This window comes from Canis aureus, chromosome 15 (assembly GCF_053574225.1).
Source record: "Canis aureus isolate CA01 chromosome 15, VMU_Caureus_v.1.0, whole genome shotgun sequence".
Classification (NCBI taxonomy): Eukaryota; Metazoa; Chordata; class Mammalia; order Carnivora; family Canidae; genus Canis; species Canis aureus.
Window position 1 is genome coordinate 59,145,142 of NC_135625.1, and position 18,639 is coordinate 59,163,780.

The following is an 18,639-nucleotide window of genomic DNA, read 5'->3' on the forward strand; positions in this document are numbered from 1 at the left end:
GAAACCAGGTCCTGCTTTGCTCTGCTCAGTCCTTTTACTGTTGGTTTGTGGACAAAACTGTCAGCTGGGTTTTGCTGAACTTTCCACATGCTTCCCAGATATCCAGTAAAATACAGGCAATTTTGTGATTTCCTATTTTGTCTTTGGTGGGAACCCAGTGAGGAACCAGAGAGACCAATAAAGAGGTGATAGTCATTCAGTGCTGCAGTGGTGCTAGTGGGGGTGTCAGGAAGCTCGGCACCTTCCCAGTGCCGGTGGGGGCGCTGGTGGAGCCTCTGAAGGACTGAGGTAGCGGGCGGTCGGCTGCACAAATGCTACTTGGGGGACGGGGGAAAGGACCAGGGTGTCTCCTTCCCACCTATTACGTCAGGCACAGGCCCGGGGTCCTCACCAGGATCTCCCCATCAAGGACGGTGAGGCTCAAAAGCCTCGCATGTGGTACCCACAGAAATGTCCGAGACAAGAAGTGCTGCCACAGGCAGTGAAACTGTGCCTGGCAGGTCCCGAGGCCCCGGGGAGAGTAGCACCCGGCCAGGGCTTCTGAGCGGTGAGCTGTGCTCCAGTCCTGCCAGGTGGTTCAGGTGGGGAGAACGGGCAAGGAGGGGGCAGGAAGGCAGCAGCGTGACAAGGCAAGGGATGATGAACCCATGCATTCGGATCTCACCTCTTACTCAGGTATCCAAAGCCTGCCACCTGCGGCTTCCAGGTACACACTGGCCAATAAGCTCTCCTGACCTTGGGTTCCTCCGGGGAACACACCACAAGGCTAAATCAGTTTAGCAGCTAAAGGAACCCTGACTCGGGGTCGCCAATGCTTTTCGGTTTTCGTACCTGGTTCATATCAAGGAGGGACCATACCAAGCACAGGATAGGAACGAGACACTGGCTGTCAGACTTCAGAAATGTAGGCGATTCTTCCCCAGGTGAGAACTGGCTAGGAGCTTCATGCTCCCACGTGGGCTGAGCCCGGCTGGCCAGCTGCAGTGCTCGTGGCAGCCGTCCAGAGGGTAGGCACCCCGCCCCACTGCTCGGCGCTGCAGCGCGCCTCTCCCTCCACCTGGAGGGCCCAAGGGAGCACCCTTCCCGGGGCCCCACTCCTTAGTCCCGTCGGAAGACTTTGCCCTGCCGAGGCATACCCCCTGGAGTTGAGTGTGCTTACCTTGGGAGCCCGGGCTGCTGCTCCCTGGGTGGATTGGAACCCAGATCCCAGATCCCAGGCCCATCCTCAGCGAACCGCTGGAACAGGCAGGGCTCCGGTAGAAGGCTAAGCACGCACCCCGGGGCCTACTCAGATGGTCTCTGTGCAGGTGGAGGACGATAGGGAGGACCGTGTAGGCCTGCGGCGCTCTGCTGCCGGGTCAGCCGGTGTCTGCTTAGTCTCCCTCCTCCCTGCAAGGTCAGCATTGCCTGCCCACGCTTACAGGTGAGGAACAGACTCAGGAAGGTTAAGGGACTGGCTGCATATCACATAGCTAGCAGGTGGCGGAGGCGGGATTTGCACCCGCACCCACCACACAGGGCCCTTGGGAAGCCACTTGTGTGGCAACATGTCCCTTGCCTAGCCAGCTCTGAGGCCAGCTCTGAGGAGGGATGGTTGGGAGGGTGCATGTATGTGCAGGTGTGGGGCCACCCTGGGAAAACAAGTTGGATGCCCCCAGGCAATTCTTTTTCTGGACACTTTTGTCTCCAGATGATTTTCATATGGATCACCCACCAAAAGTGGGGGTAATGCATATAATGCCTTCTATCGTTTTCTTCCTTCAAGGTCTGCCTAGAGCCTCCCTCCCACCTTCCGGGACAGCAGGGGCTCTTGGGGACCACTTCCTTCCCCCCCAAACTTCCCACACTTTGAGCCTCTCATGTGGCTGGAGTCTCCCACCTTGTCATCTGTGACTCCTCTCTTCACTTCATCTGACCACTCCATCACCCAGTTACAAACTCCCGGATGGTAGGGATTGTGTTGTAGGCCTCTTTGTAGCACACATAGCACCTGCTCAAAAGATGGTTCCCATGACGGTTGGATTGCTCACAGCGCTGTGAACTGTGTGCCCCAGCGGGAGATAGCAGAGGCTGCTGTGGTCAGGTTTGTCTTTCAGGTTCTGGTGGCCATGGCATGGTTTTAGAGGCACAGCAAAGATGAATCTTTCATGTGTTTTGCTTCAATTAAATGAGCTCACTCACATTCCTTAAGTGTGCACATACCAGGTGGGCTGAGTGGTGGTGGCCCAGAGATACAGCGGGGGAGAGCTGCCTCAGCCTTGGAATGTCCTCTGCATCCTGCCCAGAGCCCCACTAATGAGGACGTGGCTGTGAATGGAAACCAGGCATCGCTGACTGTGCTTGGCTGCTGACGGCTCTGGTGTTCACCAGGATAACTGTGCTAACGTCACCGTGTCATTCTGTAGAAGGTGACCTGGTTTTCCAGAAAGGCCTGCTGAATGCTTACACGAGGAGGGGGTGGAGGTGGGTGCGGCACCTGCCTCCTTTCTCTTCTTGGTCTGCAAACAGCTCCAGGTTGTAAGTATGGGACTCAAACTGGGGGCATCTGGAAAGCCTCCTGCCATCTCCATCAGAGATCCCTGCTCTCTGTCAGGGCGCTCCGGAGTGGAGACAGATGAGGTGTGGCTCCAAAGACCTGCTGGAGAGTAGTCTGGGGCTAGCTCTGGTGACAAGCAGCCACGGAGCTCAGGCCGCTGTGCTAAACCTCTCCAACCCCAGGCTTCACCTCTCTAAAGCAGAAATTATGCCTGCCCTGTCTGCCTCACATGTATTTGAGAATTGTAGGGTTTAGAATTTCAGGGGTTGGAAATTATCTACCCCAGTCTCGTGACTCACGAGGCCCAGAGAAGTTAAGTAACATGTTCAGGGTCACACAGCTAGTGGTAGAGCTAAAACTCAGGTCTTGTGGCACTCCTGTTCCCTGTTTATACTCATTATTGCATGTGTCATGCTTTGTTTACTTGTTCACCATCCTTGCAGCAGAAGTATAAGGATGGCGAACAAAGGATCCTCACACTTCTTTGTTTCTCTAGCATCTGGTACATATAGACAGTGCTCAATAAATATTATGTGTTGAACTAAACTAACCCTGACCACTAGTTCCAATGCTCTTTCCTCTACACCATGCTATCTCTGATCCTGGAAACCTCTGCTTCCAGTTCAGCCTCCCACAAAGTATGAAAACTTGCACATGTTTTAGAGAAAAAGATAAGCAAGATGCTCAACGGCCTCACAATTCCCATTAGGGTCCTGTAGTTTATAGCACAGAACCTATCTAAGCAAATACATACACATCTAAGACAAATTGGGATAACAATGACAACTAATACTAATTAAGAGTTGATTTGGGCCTGGCACTGTGCTAAGCACTTTACACATGAAGTACCAGGCTCAAGGTAAGTGCTTAAAAAAAGACGTTATTGGGGCCCATGGGTGGCTCAATTAAGCCTTGAACTCCTATCTTGGCTTGGATCTTGATCTCAGGGTCTTGATCCAGAGTCATGAGTTCGGGCCCTGTGTTGGGCTCCCCACTGGGCATCGAGGCCACTTAAAAAAAAAAAGGTATTAATATCATTTTAAATTATAATGTAAGTTGAGTAGTACACTAGAGTATGCTAGCTTCAGCAGTAATGCCCAAATTTCAGAGGCTAACAAAGTAAAGATCTTTTTTTTCTTTGCTCATACCATAGACTAAGCAGGTCAGGGAAAGGAACAGCTTTGCTCCATCCAGGGCCTTTGGATGTAGCTGTTCATAAAGGATGTGTTTCAGAAGATGTGGTAGACGTGACTGCCGTGCAAGCCTTTTCACTTCCCTTCTGGGTGCATGGAAAGATCATATTTCTCAGGCTTTTTGAAGCTAGTGACTTGCTTTAACCAAAAAAAAAAAAAAAAAAAAAAAAAAAAAAAAAAAAGACACATGTCATTTCTAGGTAGAAGCATTTAAGAGCCAAGCACACTTCTTCATATATTCCCTCCTCTCCCCAACTGTGATTTGTTGGTTTGGAAGTTTCATAAAGCTGAGACATCCTGGAATGCTAAGTTGCTATGTAGGGGACAGGTTTCCTGGACACTTGTCTGGCTGTGCAGCAACCTATGTGAGAAATCAAGCCTCTGAGATTTGTGGTGATCATAGCGTATAGAAGGGGCCAGCCTAGAGGTGGCCTGCACTCAGCCCACAGACCACTGGCCAGGACAGTCGTGGATGCCTGAGAAGTGTAGTCTGGTTGTATGCCTGTATGCACTGAGATTCTTGATTCTATGCATTGATGTCATTGATCAAGTCTGGAAAATTCTTCACTTTTATCTCTTTAAATAAATCTCCTGCCTCACCCTTCTTTTCTTCTCTCCACCCAGGACTCCAGTGAAGGCTGTTTGATATTATCACACAGGTCTCTAATGTTCTAGTTTTTGTTTGTTTTTGTCCATCGTACAAAAAAAAAGTCTACTGGGATTTTGGGATTGCATTGGATCTGTAAGTCAATGTGAAGAGCCATGCCATTTTAATAATTTGACTATTCCATTCAACAATGTAGCTCTCTCCATTTTTAAAAAGTTTTTGAAAATTTCTGCAACTTGTTACAAGTTTTAAGGGTAGAGTTTTTGCCCGTATTAAAAAAAAATTATCCTCAAGATTTTTCAGGTGGCCAGAAGATGGTGGACATTCAGCCTGAACCTGCCTATAAAGGGCAGCCAACCAGCTTTCAAAATAAGAAGAGGGTCCCGCTTGGAGAAACTGGCAAGGACAAGTTCCCATGATACTATAAAGACATTGGCTTGGGCTTCAAGATGCCCAAGGAGGCCATTGAGGGCACCTGTACTGATAAGAGATGACCTGTTTACTGGTAATGGGTCCATCTGAGGGTGGATTCTATCTGACGTGTTGACTGAGATGAAGATGCACTGCCATCCTTGGAGACTACTTCCACTATGTTGAGAGTACAACTTCTTTAAGAAGTGCCATAAGAACATGTCCATGCATCTGTCTGCCCCCTGCTGCAGGGATGTCCGGACTGGCAACCTCATCGCAGTGGGCGAGTGCCAGCTCTTGAGCAAGGCTGTGTGTTTCAATGTGCCCAAAGTCACGAAGGCTGCTGGCACAAAGCAGCAATTCTAGAAGTTCTGAGGCTAGATGTCTGCCTATACCCCCAAAGAAAATAAAGTTATTTTCCCAATCAAAAAAGAAAAACCCATTTATCCTCAAATATTTATTTTTGTGCTCCTACAATTTTTTTTTAAATTTCATATTCCAACTGTTTGTTGCTAGTATAAAGAAGTAGAATCAGTTTTTGCATATTGACCTTTTATCCTACAATCTTGCCAGATTGACTTGTTACCTTGAGTAGATGTTTTTGTAGACTGCTTAGGGTTTTTAACTGCATGATTATGGCATATTTTCTCAAAGCATTACACAGGCCATCATCTTTCCAACTCCTGAAGTCAATTTTCATATTTCTCTGTCCAGCTGCTAGTTTAGATGTTTGTTACAGCAGTACCTCACTTTCAGAAACCAATGTCTGTATTAGTCAGAATAACTTAATTGCTATAGTAAACAACCCTAAAATTTCAGAGACTCAAATATAATAATAATACTCTTAACTCTAGGGAACAAACTGAGATTTGCTAGAGGAGAAGGGATGGGGGGATGGGGTAACTGGGTGATGGGTGTGAAAGAGGGCATGTCATGGAATGAGCACTGAGTATTATACGCAACTGATCACTAAATTCTACCCCCAAACTAATAATATATGTTAATCAACTTGAATTTAAATAAAAGAAGAAAAATAACTCTATAAGACCATATAAAATATATATAACAAAAATACTTATTTCTTGCTCTCTTGTGGTTTTGTCCAGTGTGGTTTTATTAGGAGGCCACCAAGTGATTCAGTGTTCTGGGCTTCTTCTGTCTGGTGGGCCCATTGTACTCTAAGCCCTCAAAGTCCTTCACTGGATCTTCCACATCTGGCCAGAAATTGAGGGAAGAGAGTGTGGATAAATGTGTGAGTTTTTTAGGGCCCCATTCTGGTCATATTTATCTACAAAGCAACCTAGGACATATAATCTAGCTGTGTGCTCAACAAGAGGAGGAAATGAATATGCGGCCAGTCTTTGCCACATGTAGTATCATCCCCATTGTACTGATAAGAAAGCTGAGGCTCGAGAGATTAAGTGACTTTCTAGCTTTTTTTTTTTTTTGAAGATTTTATTTATTTATTCATGAGAGACACACAGAGAGAGGCAGAGACATAGGCAGAGGGAAAAGCAGGCTCCTCATGGGGAGCCCTGTGTGGGACTTGATCCCGAACTCTGGGATCACGCCCTGAGCCGAAGGCAGATGCTCAACCGCTGAGCCACCCAAGCGTCCCGTCTTCCCAGCTAAGGTCATGAACAACAGTGCCTAGAACTGACCTCAAATATGGCAGCCTCTCAAGATGTGCTCTGAATCACTATGCTACCTTTTTTCTCTTATTGCTTCCTGCCCTGGCACTTGTGCTAGCTTTCTTTTTTTTTTTTCCCTTTTAAAAAATATTATTATTGGGATGCCTGGGTGCCTCAGTCGGTTAAACATCAGCTCAGGTCATGATCCCAGAGTCCTGGGATTGAGCTCCACACTGGGCTCACTACTTTGCAGGGAGCCTGCTTCTCCCTCTGCCTTTCTCTCTCTCTCTCTCATGAATAAATAAATAAAATCATAAAAAAGTTATTAGTTTTATTTTTCCTCAAGTTTTTATTTAAGTTCCAGTTAGTTAATGTACAGTGTAATATTAGTTTCAGGTGTAGAATTTAGTAATGCATCACTTACATACAACATCCAGAGCTCAAGGCCTTGCTATCTTAAGACCTGTGATGTTTTTTTCTCTCCTAGCAGGGCTTCCTCCAAACATTCACGTGTTTTTCTTCTGGCTCTGGCCTTTGATCTATCAGTGGGTACTTCGTGCTTTCACAAGCAGCCCCGTCCACAGGCTTAGTCTGAAATGCCTAAGGATCCTGAGAGCCACTGCAATAAAACAGAAGACATTTAAAGAGAATATAAAAAGACATAAAAGTCAATGTCAAGTAGTTTCTTTACAAGATCCCTATACTCCAGTGTTGTTTTAGAGGCACTGTCAAATGCCAAGGGTCTTAGGATAAAGGATTGTATACCTCCTATAGATCGGCATGTGTAGAACTGTTAAAAACTGGAATTAGATGGTCTCACAATACAGAATGTCTAGCTCCTAGCTGTTTCTTCCCTATGGAGCAGGGATCAGGGTTGTTGCTGGGCAGTGGGTTTTTTCTATCTTCAAGCAGTACCATCTGGGTAATGGAATTAGATCTTCTAAGGGAGATCTGCTGGAGGAGACAGATCTCCCAAGAGAAGCTTTGCGTGGCCCACATGGGACAAGGTGCAAGGTAGGGGATGGAGGATCCTAGGAGCCTGCTTTAAAGCTCAGTACTAACAGAAAGGAGGAAATGAATAGATAAGTTCAGAGGACATGAGGTCATTATACTTTGCTTTTAGTGTATTCTCTTTTACACATATTTAATATTTGCTTAGGCTTAAATATTCTAGGAAATAGTTAGGAAATATGTAAGCCAGACTCACAAAAAACCCCACAAATACCTGGTTGTTTGGAACAGGCTCCTGGGCATGACCTCCATGGGCTGTGACCCCTGGTAGTGCATTTATAATTTAAGAAATAGATATCCTGGAGGAGTTCTCAAATTGTCAAAATCTTTTGCAGGGATTTTTAAAAAGATTTTATTTATTTATTCATAAGAGAGAGAGAGAGGCAGAGACACAGGAAGAGGGAGAAGCAGGCTCCCTGCAAGGAGCCCGATGTGGGACTTGATCCCAAACTCCTGGATCACATCCTGAGCCAAAGGCAGATGCTCAACCCCTGAGCCACACAGGTGTCCCTTTTGCATGGATTTTTTATATAATTTGAATTTTGGCTGAGTTGAACCGAACCAAGTTCACCCGTTGGCTGCATTTAGGGGTTTGTTGGTATTATCTGAAGTCTGGGAGACCCGGAATCCCAAGGAAGGGTAGGTTAATGGGGGGTGAGAAACTGGGCTAATTTGCTGATTTAGCCAAATATTTGATGACCCACTCTGTGCCTGGCATTGTAATAGATGCCCTAGGAACAGAGATGAAAGGTAGCCTTACCTGCAAGGGTTTTGTGGTTTTGCGGGAAGGGACATCAGGAAAGACATGTTGACAGTACAGCATGATGAGAACTACACATAAGGGTTTGGCAACCCGTGTGGAAAGCAGGAAGATCCAAACCAGGGATGCTTGGCAGGAAAGAGCTCTGGACAGGGAGAAATCATGGAGATGGAGGCAGATGGGATTGTGGGAGAGGTGGGGTTGAAGGGCTCTGTAGACCTGGATTTCTTTGGGTTACTCTGCCCAGTAGAGGGTCCCCGTAGTCAAGGGCACAGGGAGAATGAGAAGTTTCCAATTAGCCACAGAGGGAGCTGATGAGCACAGAAGGCTGGCCAAGGTCTGCAGGGCTAGGGGGTCTTCTCCGGCAGCTCAGGAGCTTGGGTGGGTGTGGGAGCAGAGGCATGGGTGGGTGGATGGGCCACAGCAAGTAGGTGTGGCAGAAAGCTTTGGGTACAGGTAAGGTGGGTGCAGTTTCGGCTGGTTGTGAGTTTGTGAAACCAGGACGTGCAGATAACAGGAGGGTGAGAAGCCGGTCAGTCCTGAATACCCAGAACCCTGGCAATGGAAGACAGGCTAAGAGTGCCAGGTGAGGACACTGGGTCCCAGCGCATTGCTGGTGGGAACATGAAATGGTGTGATCACTGTGGATTCCTTTGGCGGTTCCTTACAAAGTTAGGAATTTCCAGATAACGCAGCAATTCCATTCCTAGGTATGTATCCAAAAGAACTGAAAGCAGGGATTCATATTTATGTACCAAGGTCCATGACAGCATTATTCACAAAATCCAAAAGATGGAGACAGCAGATGAATGGATAAACAAAATGTGGTATTTACATATAATTGGATGTCATTCAGTCTTAAAAGGAAGGAGATTCTGACATCATCTGCTATAACATAGATGACCTTTGAGAACACTGTTAACATGAAATAAGCCAAAACAAGTAAAGGGCAAATATTGTAGGATTCCACTTCCATGAGATATCTAGAGACAGAAAAGAGAAGGGTGGGTGTCAAGGGCTGGGACGGAGAACTGGGAATTATCGTTTAACTGGTACAGAGCTTCTGTTTGAGGTGATGAAAGTTCTAGAAATAGCTGGTGATGAGGACTGCTCAACACACGAGGCGGAAAGGGCTCAAGGCCCTCCCTCTACAGCCATTCACGGTCATCTCAGTAGACTGTAGGCGTGGTGATGGGTTATGAAAGCATTCGGAGGCATTAAACGATTTCTGAAGGGTCAGATAACTCCTCAAGGGTGTTACTTGTAGCAGTAACCTCTTTAGTCTTATGACTAGTCTGGTTCTAGAAGAAATAAGCATGGCAGGCCAAGGGTACAGTGATTCCAAACAGTTTAATGTAATTCCAAGACAAAGTGTGATTACATTTCTACACATATACAATATGCATATGTGAGTTTACAAATTTTAATTAATAACTCGTTTCACCTCAGAGACCGAAAAAATGATCAAAAAGAAACTGTGAGTAACAAGCTATAACATAGTTCACCACAACGGGACCCCCCTTTCTCACCCTACAGTTAGTAATATTACAATTAAAATAACTATATTCTTCTATAATTTTTTTCTGTTAAAATCATCTCATAAATTTACAATGCTATTATTAGTTTCCAAGACTAATATAAATTCACTCCATTTTTCTACAACGAAAATGATTATTAATTTAGAAGCACACGACATCATGATGAAAAACACAAGCATTTTAGTAGCAAGGACTTGATCAGTTAAGAATTATTTTTCTTGTAAAACATTCTAAAGCCAAGTAAAATATCCATTCTTATAACATACCTATAATATGAGACTAAGGAATAGGTTACATATAGGTCTACAACACATTGGTTTGTTTTTTTAAAAAAAGTAGACATTTATAAATAAAAAAGAAAAGAGGGACAATTCACATAGGAAAAAGAGGTACACGAGAAAATACTGTTGCACGCAATAATTTTCACAAGGATTAACATGGATTAACACTTTTCATTACAGAAACCATACAGTGAAGGAACACAACAGACCGGGGCTTTCATAGGGCTATTGAGCTGAGATGACCTGGTGGAGGAAGATGTGGGCAAGGTGACCTTGGGGAGGGAGCCATGTTCCTTGGACTGGTGACCAATCATCAGTCTCCTCCTCTCCCGGCTCTCATTCTGGGGAGTGAGTCTTTCTATCCAATGTCCGGAATTCATGGGCAGTTGAAAGGTAAACATTTCTACAGATCTGTTCTCTTTCCATCCTAATGGATCCCAGTTTTGGAAATGTGATATAGTATCAGAGGCTGCAGCTCAATACATGTGGTCAAAGCAAAATGGGATGGAAAATTTCAGTCATTCTGATTTGCTGCCCCCCTCACTCATCTATGCCCTGGAGGCTGGGGACCCAGAGAGAGCGGCGGCCCCCTCTCCGGGCCACCTGCCTCCACTGTGGTGAGGTGGTGACAAGAACCCAGCGCCAAGCCTCAGGCCTGCACGGAGAAGGTGCAGCCCTGGGGCCGGCCCGGGCTCGGCTACGACGCCAACACTGCCTGACTTCTCAAAGCTCCTCTTCCTCCTCAACCGTAAAGCTATACTTTTCCTATCAGAAATTTGGTTTGATATATATATACACTAACATATATATCAACATCTATATCTATACAGTGATTCTACTCAACTAGAAAGTCTGCTGCCCCAAAGTAGGACTTCCTGGTCTACTTCATTTGGTTAAAAAATGCACACAAAGAGGATGAGGAGATGCTTTGGGGGCCAGAAATGATTGTGCCCTGGAAAAGCCACGGAAGACAGCTTCAAAATGAGCAGTAACACAAAAGCAAGAGGGAGAGAGGAAGCATGAAAGGGAGCGTGGGGGGACCCCGAGGCAGAGGCAACGCCCACTGGGGTGGTCTGCTTGGAAGTGAGGAGAGGCAAGTGGGGTGGGGGACGCTTCATGTTCCATTCAGAAGTCACAGAAAGCTACAAAGGATGGGCATGGTCAAGTCACTTTCCACTTCCCAAGTTCTTCCTTATAACCTGAGCCAAAAACTATTAAAATAATAATAATAATAATTAATAATAATAATAATGATAATAATAATGATAAATCCATTGCCTCTTCAACCAAGCAGGTGAGTATCTAATGGGGAGGCAAGACCACTGCTCACAAGGCCACGTGGGTCCTTCTTCCTGGTTCTGGAGAGCATTCTGGGAGTCCCAGTTGCCTGTGTATGGGGCTGTGGTAGCAGTGAGGGGAGGCGGAGGTGGCCACAGAGACACTGACTTGGACAAGTGGGGAGGCCGCGCAAATAGAGTTCTGTGTGGAGCGGTTGAAAGGAAACTGAGGAGGCTGAGTTTCAGATATAGAGTATTCACTTTTTTTGAAGCTAATTTCTATCCTTCCAGTTTTTCAAAGTATGGTTAAGCCCCGAAGACAATGACATAAAATTAATTTGGTTAGTTTAAAGCTGCGGAAAAGTCCAAACAGAGGAAAACTGGAGTACTATTATTAGGAAGGGCAAGATAAAAAATAGTTTACCCTAATGTTTCTTCCAAGAACCTGTAATGAGGACATACTGTCCACAGAGGTCACAGGGAAAAGGTGAATGCATTAGAAGGAACACATGCAAGCAGTTCCTGGTCCCAGGTGTTCTGCAGTCTGCAAAGTCTTATCTGCAAACGGAAAGCCCTTTATCACAGCAGATCCTCTGGGCTTCGGTTGTGGCACAAGAGAAAACAAGAAACCAACCAAAACTTGTAGGGGAACCAGCTTTTTCTAGCCTGTTCCTGCAAGACAGTGGGGCCCACTCTCTACAGCGTTACAGCGCCCATCTGTACTTTGAGAGGTTCTCGATGCCCCATGCCCCTCTCCCAGCTGTCCCTAGGTTCCCCAGCCCCATTCCCGCTCAGCAGCACTTACAATTTCTAGGAAGGAATCTAGCTGTCCCCCTTTCCACCCACCTAGGATTCAAATCTAAGTTTGACAAAGAGTAGAGAGTAAACATATCCTTTTGCATTTATTTTGTTTTGAAGGAGAATAGGAATTAGTGACAGCAGATATATGGAAAACCCAGCCAATGAATATGGGTGCACGGGGTATATGACTCCCCATTGCCAAACACCAATCAGAATATTGCCGGAGGCCCAGAATAGCAGCTGTATGTTCAGGACCACCTGAATCCCAGTGTCTTCTACTGCCTGGTGACCAGAAGTCAGTGGATTGATAGAAATTAAACATTCAAATCAAGATAAAATCAATGAACCAGGTATCTGTTCTCTCTGCCTCTTCCAGGATCTCAAAGAGAAGGCCTCTTTGGAGACGAGTGTTGATACAACATGGCATAAAGTCTTCACATCTGGCCCAGGCTATGGACTCACCCCTTCCCATTCAATCCAGAAATCCTTTCACATTCTCTCGTGTTCACATGGAGACCAGTAACATGGAGGGAAATGCTCGTGTTGGGCTACACAACAGTGTGGTGGAAAACACCTGGCTTGGAGGGGGGGTGGCCTCCAACTAAAGAGGCAATTGCTGGGGTTTGAAGGTGTCAGTTATAAACAGAAATTTTCTTTAAAAAGTACCAGTTTAAATGTAAACTATAAAACACTTTAACTATAAAATGTAGCCAGAAATATGCTTAAGTATCCACAGTCAATCGCTTAGATTACGCATTTAAAATGTGGCTCTCTCGGTATCTTAGAAGGCTAACAGCATTTTACAGTAGCTAAAAACATATATACTTAACATGTGCATTTGAATATCACATTTCATTACAACACACAAAGAATAATCTCTTCCTTGGTTTAGTTTTTGTTGTAAAGATCAACTATTTTCAGAATTCACTTAAGCAACAATGACCAGGGTGTGCATTAATCATTATTTTTAGCCCACACAGAGTTCATAGTCTTTTAAATCCCAAGATTAAGCTGGCTACATGATTTCAAAAAAGGCTAAAACCAGGATGAATGCCCACATTTGAGGTAATTATTGCCATTAGGTCACAGTTTGTGTAAGATAATGTATCTAAAACCTTCTTTAAAAAAATCTTTAGGCATTCTGTTAGAATTCCAGAATACCTATTGAAACCAACCAGGATCTCAAATTCTGATTAGTTGGGTTTGCTTCCAATGGAGTTAAAGTTCTAGAAGGTTCTAGAACTCGTGTAAACTACCTAAGAATTTAGGCAAACAAGCCTGGAGCCAGTCAATAAAGAAGCTTTTTTTTTTTTTTGCTTTTTTTTTAAAATAAAAAAGAAACCAAAAAACCCACCCAAAACAACTGAGGAGATGTTTCATAACACATGATAATAGTTTTCTAAAAAATTAAAAATCTCATCCTAAAGCATTGGTAAATTCTTGTCACCTTTCAACCAAATTAAAAATGCTTCTGTATTTCTATTAATCTCAAACTGCGGCAAGAGACTCTCCTTCCTTATACCCTAAAAGTTGGCCGATTTTTCTGTTTATACAACCGTTCTTTCCATTTCTTTGAGAAAACTATCTCAGAACAAAACCAAACCCTTATTTCGTTCCTCTAAGAGTCATCTTGTTTTTTTCTCCTTTTCCTTTTTTTTTTTTTTTTTTTAAATACACAAAGAAAAAAGTTCCTGGACACCAGACCCACACACGGTATTTACAAATTTGGTGTGAATCTCGCATCTGGTTCTACCCAGAGCTGAAGAGTGGATCGATTATAGAGACCAGAGTTGTCATGATATTTATCAGTGCAGTAAAAAATAGCATCTTAAAAAAAATATATACCTTTAGTATTGCCTTTCTAGAATTAACTATAAGCAAGAAAAAATTCATTTTTCTTTTTTAAAAGAAGAAAAGAACACTCTTTTTCTTCACTCGAAAGTTTGTTGTAGCAGCACTACTAAAGCTAGTTGGTACACTGGAAAGGAATCTGAAATGAATTCTACCATGAATCAAAAGAAACTCCCCTAAGGTTCGCTCTAGAAGTCAAACGAATTCTGCCCCTTTTGCTTGCATCCAATTGAGGGCTCCCTCTTCATTCAGACCTTCTGCTGGGTTGCACGCCAGGGGCTGGGATGGCGCGGGGGGGGGCCGTTCCGTCAGGGCTGTTCTTTGCACACAAACACAGAAGGTGGCTGAGGCTGGAGGCTGCGAGCTCGGTTCTGCAGCTGGGCAGACCCAGGTTCAAGACCCGGCTCCCTCGCTAGCCGTGTGACCCTGGGCACGTCACCGAGCTTCCAGAGCCCGCTGCCTCATCTGGAAAGGGACGAGCGGGGAGGGGGGGCTTCAACAGGGTTGTTACGGCTGTTATGACTACGTGAAACGAGATAACCAAGGCGTAACTTTTAGCACAGTGTTTGGCACATAGTAAACACAAGGATCTTTAGATGGTTTGTTAGAAAACGTGAAGCCACTCTTTGCTGTTAATTAATAAAAGCGAGACGACCTGGTTATCTCGGTGAAGTCCTGATTCACCACAAGCTCACCGGAATCGGGAGATTTGGGCGCACCACTGCCTTTCCTTCCCTCTCCCTCGTGCTCTCCTGCGGGCGAGTCAGCGGCGACGAGGGCCCCGCGAGATGGGCCCGCACGGGCTCGGCGGGGGCAAGCGAGCAGCAAACGCTGCCTCTTGCTTCCTCGGGGGAGGGTCTAACAGATGGGCCGCGGTCAACGTGCTGCTCTGACGCAGCGGGCTGGGCCCGGCCCTCAAGGACTTACTTGCGGGCGTCGAGCTGGGGGCCGAGGACATCTCTGAGGAAGCGAGCTCTGCAGCAGGGCCCCTCCCTTCCCGGGCGTCTGCAAGGAGCAGGGGGCGCGGAGCGGGCTCTCCTGAGCTTCTGGGAGGCGCGGGAAACACGGGGGAGACTTCTCCTAACCTGGGCCACTCCAGTGCGCAAGGGCGCCCAGAACCTTCTACGGCGTTTCCAGGTCTTTCACTACCTCCAAGTCTCCGGGAGCCCGACCGGGGTCTGACCGGGGCGGTCTGTGGAGACTACGAGCGAGTCCTAGGGCCTCGCCCCCGCGTGCGCCGCCCCCGCCCCCCACGCAGTTGAACTTCCGGGCGGAGGGGCCGCTTCCGGTCAGCTTCCGGTCAGCTTCCGGTCAGCGCCCGCGGGCCCTGAGCTCAGTTAAGCCCAGCGTTCGTGCCGTGCCTCCAGCTTCCTAACAGCAGCAGCGCTTAGGGGTCCTAATCTCCACGCCTCTTGAAAGATGAATACAGCTCGAAATCAACACAAGAACAATAATACTAAAAAAAAAAAAAATATATATATGCATGCCAGGAGGGAGGAAAGAGAGAGACCAACAGAAATGCATCGCTCACGATGTCATTATTGCCCGGAAAGGAAAGAGAGGAAGGAACGCCATCTTGTCCCTATCTGGAGGTGTCTTTGAGAAGGGTTCTTTGGCTAAAGAAAGGAACAGTTAACAGCTTCCTTTCCAATTTGGTAAGGACGTCTCCGGCCTGCTCAGTGTTGAGGCCTCCCCGTCTGAAATCTGCGAGACACGTCAGAACGACAGCAGCATGCAAAAGTGCTTCCGGGGCTGGAATGTTTCCTGGCAAAATGGCTCAGGCCAGGCATCGTGAGATCCCAGGCCAGGCCTGCGGAAAGAGTCCTCGCCTCCCTGCTGAATTCCCTCTGCTCCGTGAGGGCACCTCGTTATCTTCTGTGTTCTGTCCTAGCAGCTCCCGGGCAGGCCAGCAGGGGCCCCGGCCCCCACCCCGGCCTCTGCACCAGAGACGGCATGGGGTGAGAGCTGGGACCAGCTCACCGACCGACACACCATTCACCAACCACAGCCTGTCAGCAGTAGCTCCTTAAGCCTCCTCATCTCCTTTCTCCAGTTTCCAAGAAAGTCTGCTCCGCTCACTCACACACACTCACACAACCCAAATCCTCCACCACAAGCTTGTTCAAAAATGAGTGTTTGCACTTCCAGAGATCTGGTCAAGAGAAATCAGCCTGTTAGCAGCTGTGCTAATCTCACCTTCCCTTCCTTACATCCGACAATCTGGTGTTTGGGCGGGTTGAGTCTTCCAGGGTGAAGAGGGCAAGGCCAGCTGGCTCCCCCAGCCTGCAAGCCACTCACCGCCAGTAAGGCCAGAATGCAAATACAGTCCAGGAGACAACCGTCCGTTTGCCTCAACCCTTCCCTGCCCTCCGAACTCGATCAGCCACATGCACCACTTCACAGTATTAATCGGCACCGAGCCTCAGACTCTCCCACCCGTTGGCCTGCTCACCCCTTCCCTTGGAAACAGCCAAAACGTCCTGAACGAGGTACTAAGTGCAGAGACATGGGTGTGCACAGCCAGATGGGTCCAGGAAGAACCCACTGAGCAGAAGCACCTCCACCCAGACTTCCTGAGGCTACAAGTATATGGTTCTCCTTGACCTGTCCTTGGAAATCCTCCCCTCCTCAACTCTGCTATACTTCTGCGTCTAGAGGCAGGTAAAGAACAGAGGATGCTCTAGGTTATTTGTGGTCTAAACAAAGACAAGGCTGGCATCCCTCTACTTGAGAGCTTGGTCCTGGGGATGGGTAGGCTTTGATTCATCCGGTTTGCCAGGGTGACTCAGAGCCGGAGGAAGAGATGGGAGATCTGGGCAAGTGCTGAGGAGTGCACAAGGAGCCTAGCCTCTCCTCTCCCACTGGGGTCTTCTGATCTTGCAGCTCTGTGCCAGGGACTAGAAAAGGAAGGCAGGTGGGGACGAAGGGAGGATGCACTCATGTTTGCTGAGCACCACCGGGGCTGAGCACTACCTGACATTGCTCTTGGTAGGCTTCAGCAAAACCACCTTTTCAACCTAAGGCCCATAGTTTCTAGGTTTGGCGGGCAGCACGTGGGCACCTCAAGCCGATTTCAAGAAGCCCATCATGCATAAGGCAGAGTACACTGAGGGGATGGCTTCGAGGCCCTGCTGTGCTCTTCTGTTGGCCAGTGCTTTCAGGGGGGACCCTGCCTGCAAGGTTGGAGGAGCTGCTTGACCTTGTCAGTGTTCCTCTGGCCTCTTACCATCCCCCTCTACCTTCTTTTGGCTCCTAGTTCTGTCCCTAGAATTCTATGGTGAGAAGAGGTACTTGTTGGGGGGGGGAGGGTGGAATAGGGAGAGACTGGATAAGTGAGCAGTGTTGTTAGTGAGTAGAAGAAGGGGAACTGAGGCTGAAGTTTCCCAGGGGGTGGTACCACCTATCAAGGACCCTTAGGTCAGTTCATGCCACCCAGTGGCTTCCAGGAGGGGACATCCGTCTCTGCACTGAAGAAGATAAGCCACACTCCTGGTGCAGTTATGGGAAAAGGATGGACATCTGGGTCAGCTCTGGGCAGAAGGGCTTTCTTTTTCCATGACAGGTAAGTATCAGACGGGAGGCAGGCCGAGAATCTAGTTAGCAGATTCCAGAAGCACAGGAGAGCACAGGGATTGTGGGAAAGAACCACAGCTAAGGGTTGGGCCCCGGGATTGCCACCTCAGAACTCTTCCCAGGCCACTGAGAATCTAGGAAAATACAATACTGATGATGACCATGTCATCAAGAGTCTAATCTGGCCTGCAAACAGAAAAGGCCTGGATTTTTCTTCAAGCTTTTGGTCTGTGGTGGATCTTTCTTGACGGTTCTTTGTGGACTAGAGATAGTAGAAAGAATTTTTCTAATTCCTGGGTCTTTCCTTTTTTTTCTTTTTGTCTAACAAAACTGGACATCTGCATGTCCTTCCTGCCTACTCAGAGACTCACAGATATAATAAAATAAGTTTAAATATTAAAGAGAAAACACAAAGATACTGGGAAGAAATGTGCATTTAAAACCCCAGCTAAAATATCAACATGATGAAGATGATAATAATTACAATGATAAGAACCAAAATAATTAGTACAATAATATTATTTTTATGAGCAGCATGAACTTTCATTCCTGATCTGGAAGAAAATAAAGAAAACATCAGGTGAAAGAATAAGAGACTTCCAACTTAAGTAGACAAAGTGATTTTTTTATAAATGGAAGGCTATGTTGTCTTTTCCATTGGACAGCAGATCTAGGAAGGGCTGGGAGTCAACTGTGCAAGGGGATTGGGATGCAGGGCCAATGCGGTCTCATTTACAGCCAAGACTTCGGTCACTGGTCAGGAGATGTGATGGGGCTCTGCTGCCATCTGGCGCTGCCAAGTCAGGAACAGGTGGATTTTCCTGGCTGGCATGGCTCTGAGAGGGCTCTGGCTCACATGTCCTCCAAAGGCTTTTCTCCCCCACTCTCTCTGGACTGGCCATTTTCCCGTGGTCTCGGAGAGGTGGCACCTCCCCTTGTCCTGGGAAAAAGAGTATCGATCAATCGATCAGTTGGTGGCTTCACAAGCAGAGTGAACCTCTCAAAAGTCACCTGCTGGGGACCCATGGGCTGGCTGCCTGAGTGTGTGCCTCTGGTGGGTCATGGTGTCCTTCCTTCCAGCCTCAGGCCTGGACTAAGCTGGTTCCAGTTTGGGGACCTATTTCTCTGTAAGATGAGTAGAACTGATGGTTGGGGAGGGGGATGTCCAG

The 18,639-nt window shown here is 46.9% G+C and overlaps 1 protein-coding gene and 1 pseudogene across 10 annotated transcripts in view; one reads left to right on the forward strand and one right to left on the reverse strand.

The window, feature by feature from the left end:
- The first annotated feature begins 479 nt into the window (after nucleotides 1–479).
- On the forward strand, nucleotides 480–5,122 carry LOC144284935 (small ribosomal subunit protein uS17 pseudogene; annotated as a pseudogene).
- A 687-nt stretch (nucleotides 5,123–5,809) lies between these two features.
- The window catches only part of HIPK2 (homeodomain interacting protein kinase 2), a 193,608-nt gene continuing 180,778 nt past the window's right edge, over nucleotides 5,810–18,639 (reverse strand). For 9 of the 10 annotated variants that reach the window (XM_077850122.1, XM_077850125.1, XM_077850127.1 and 6 more), the window contains one exon: nucleotides 9,481–18,410. In XM_077850122.1, the coding sequence (XP_077706248.1) occupies nucleotides 18,228–18,410 (183 nt within the window). In that variant the 3' untranslated portion in view covers nucleotides 9,481–18,227. Of the gene's footprint in view, nucleotides 5,962–6,802; nucleotides 6,998–9,480; nucleotides 18,411–18,639 lie in introns of those variants that run through there. The other variant, XR_013353325.1, reaches the window with a different exon arrangement.